The 2,500-nt window shown below is 40.3% G+C and overlaps 1 protein-coding gene across 1 annotated transcript in view; it reads left to right on the top strand.

Annotated features, from left to right (window-relative positions):
- Positions 1-2,500, top strand: part of LOC138031349 (uncharacterized) — a 16,599-nt gene that overhangs the window by 5,006 nt on the left and 9,093 nt on the right. The window contains exon 2 of the mRNA XM_068879055.1: positions 1-1,163. This exon is cut by the window's left edge and continues 480 nt beyond it. Coding sequence (XP_068735156.1) covers positions 1-1,163 — 1,163 coding nt within the window. The remainder of the gene's footprint in view (positions 1,164-2,500) is intronic.

The following is a 2,500-nucleotide window of genomic DNA, read 5'->3' as shown; positions in this document are numbered from 1 at the left end:
AAGAGGCAATAAGGCTTTTAGAAGTGCAGGAAATGTCAGGTAATGAGGACGAAGCCGATTTTTGCAGGAATCTTGCAAATGCTTATCAATTTCAAGGAAAATTCGAGGAAGCGATGAAACCAGCTGACAAGGCCTTTGAAATACGAAGGAGACGTCTTGGAGATCATCCGGATACAGTGCGAAGCATTTTCCAGCAAGGCGTTATTCAGGCAAACTTACAAGAGCCTGAAAAAGCGTTAAATTTGTTCCGGAATGCTTGGGAAATGGAGAAATCACTGAAACCGGGGAACCAAAGCAAGGTTTGGAAAATGCTTATTGATACTATCATTTATTTGATGGCGGATGATAGTCAGAAGACGGAGTTTAAGAAGGAGGCTTTGGCGTTTTGTCAGCGTGTCTGGAAAGAGGAGAGGGAGAGCTGCCGGTTTGGCTTTACTGAGCAGAACAGAGTCATCATTGACACTGTATTGGAGCTTTTGAGAGATGTGGAAGGAGAGGAAAATGTAAAGCATGAGTATGAAAAACAGGAATTGTGGTTTTTTGATGGATTCCTGGGTGAAAGCGAAACAGATTTTTATACAACGTTCGATGAGGCAACAGACAATGAAGAGCTCAACGAAATGATGAATGACAGAGTTAAGCTCTTGGACAAGATTCTTAACCTCTGTATTCGACTTGACATGCACGAGAGTCGTTTAAAGCACACCAGACTCAAGTTAAATTTGTACAGGAAAGTTCTTTTCAAGGCAAACTTTGTCGGTGAGGAAGGAAATGAGAAAGAAACACTCAGAAGTAAAGTAGAACAACTGTATGAAGACTTAGATGAAAGAAAGAGTATCACCGAATTCCGAAAAACCCTTATGTCGTCCTGGCGAGCACAGTGGGAACAAAAGGAAGGCATGGAGGAAACAACGCAGACTATGAGCTCATTGGCCAGAGAAAGAACAATAAGGGGTATCCTTCAACTGTGCTTAGACCTCAACGAAAATGAGCTTCACAGAAAGTACGGAGAGGAAGCCTTAGTATTTTATGAAGAACTGTGGACGGGGAAGTGCGAAGAAATGGACAAACAGACGACGGAGGCGTTTCTTCGTGAAGTCAAAGCTTTGGCTTCATCGGTAGGAGATTATGAAAGAATACATGTCTATCAAGATGCCTTGCAGGTTAGTTAGTTTTTCATTGGTATAAAGACAACGAATTTCAAGCCTACCGAGATCTTTGGTAAATGTCTTTGTCATGATGTTTGGTGCAGCTGTCTACTTCTGTGCTGAATTTTTTGGATACATGTAAACCGAGGTTAAGCAATTTATTATATTAGAAGTTATTAATGATATTAACCAATTTTTTCTTAATCAAAAACTCTGATTTAAACAAGGCGGCTGTGGAAAATCTGTGTGAGTAATCAGTTAGTGGATATTGTTAAGGAACTAAAAAAAAAGGAAAGGAACTTTATCTGTGTCTTGTCGTTTTAGCGCTGGAGCACTAATAGGCCACTTCGGAAAATACCATAATACTCTTTCTTTGTCCCCCCAATATTTGCATAAGCATGGTTTCCACTTTTTCTTGGGACTTACAAAAAAAGTGCTTATGCAAAATTTGGGGGGACAAACAAAGAGTATTATGGTATTTTCCGAAGTGGCCTATTGGGGACACTGTAAACTGAAATTAAAAGTTAACGCAAATCAAGTCAAATGATATGCGGAATAATTAATGTCAAGACGAGTGTGGATTTGACTCGAAGAAGGCTTCGTTATTTGGATACCCAGGGTTCGTACGGGTCATGGAAAATCTGGAAAGTCATGGAATGTAAGAATTTCATTTCCAGGCCTGGAAAGTCATGGAATTGTATGGTCGGTTATGGAAAGTCATGGAAAATTGTAATTATAAATGCTAGATTAATCATTGCAGTCGTCGAAGCAAGTTACTCAAATAATCGGATGTTTGGCGGACACAGGTCATTAGTTTATTTAAATTTGAACTGCCTTATGTCAGAAAATATCCTAAAATAAGGAGGGTTTTAAAAAAGTTTCTTACATGACAGCTAGACTTAAGGTCATGGAAAGCTAGAGAAGGTCATGCAAAAAGTCATGGAATTTGAAGAGCACAAAACAAGGGGTGGCGAATGGTACCTCGAAAAACGTGGGTCTCGGAAAATTTTGGCAGGATCTGGAAATCTCGAAAGCGTCTTTGATAAGTCTCGAATTCTTGTTTTTGCATGGTTTGTTTTTACTTTTTTTTTGAGTCTAAAGACTTTTTACCAAGGAGTCTCGGGCTCGGATTTTTGACCAGGATCTCGGCGTCTCGGCAAGTCTCGGATTTTACCATTCGCCACTGCCTCGAAAGAGGACGAACCCCGGATACCGCAAAATCCACGTGTAAAGGTTGCGTTTAGGACGAATGCAGTGGTTGGAGTAAACAATACTTCGACGAAACAACGACGAGAAAATCAACCAGCGTGCATTGCCGTTGAACATCATATATTGCGCACACTGCATATATA

This window comes from Montipora capricornis, chromosome 14 (assembly GCF_036669925.1).
Source record: "Montipora capricornis isolate CH-2021 chromosome 14, ASM3666992v2, whole genome shotgun sequence".
NCBI classification, from domain to species: Eukaryota; Metazoa; Cnidaria; class Anthozoa; order Scleractinia; family Acroporidae; genus Montipora; species Montipora capricornis.
Note: the sequence above shows the minus strand (reverse complement) of the source record. Positions and strands in the feature narration are given on the sequence as shown.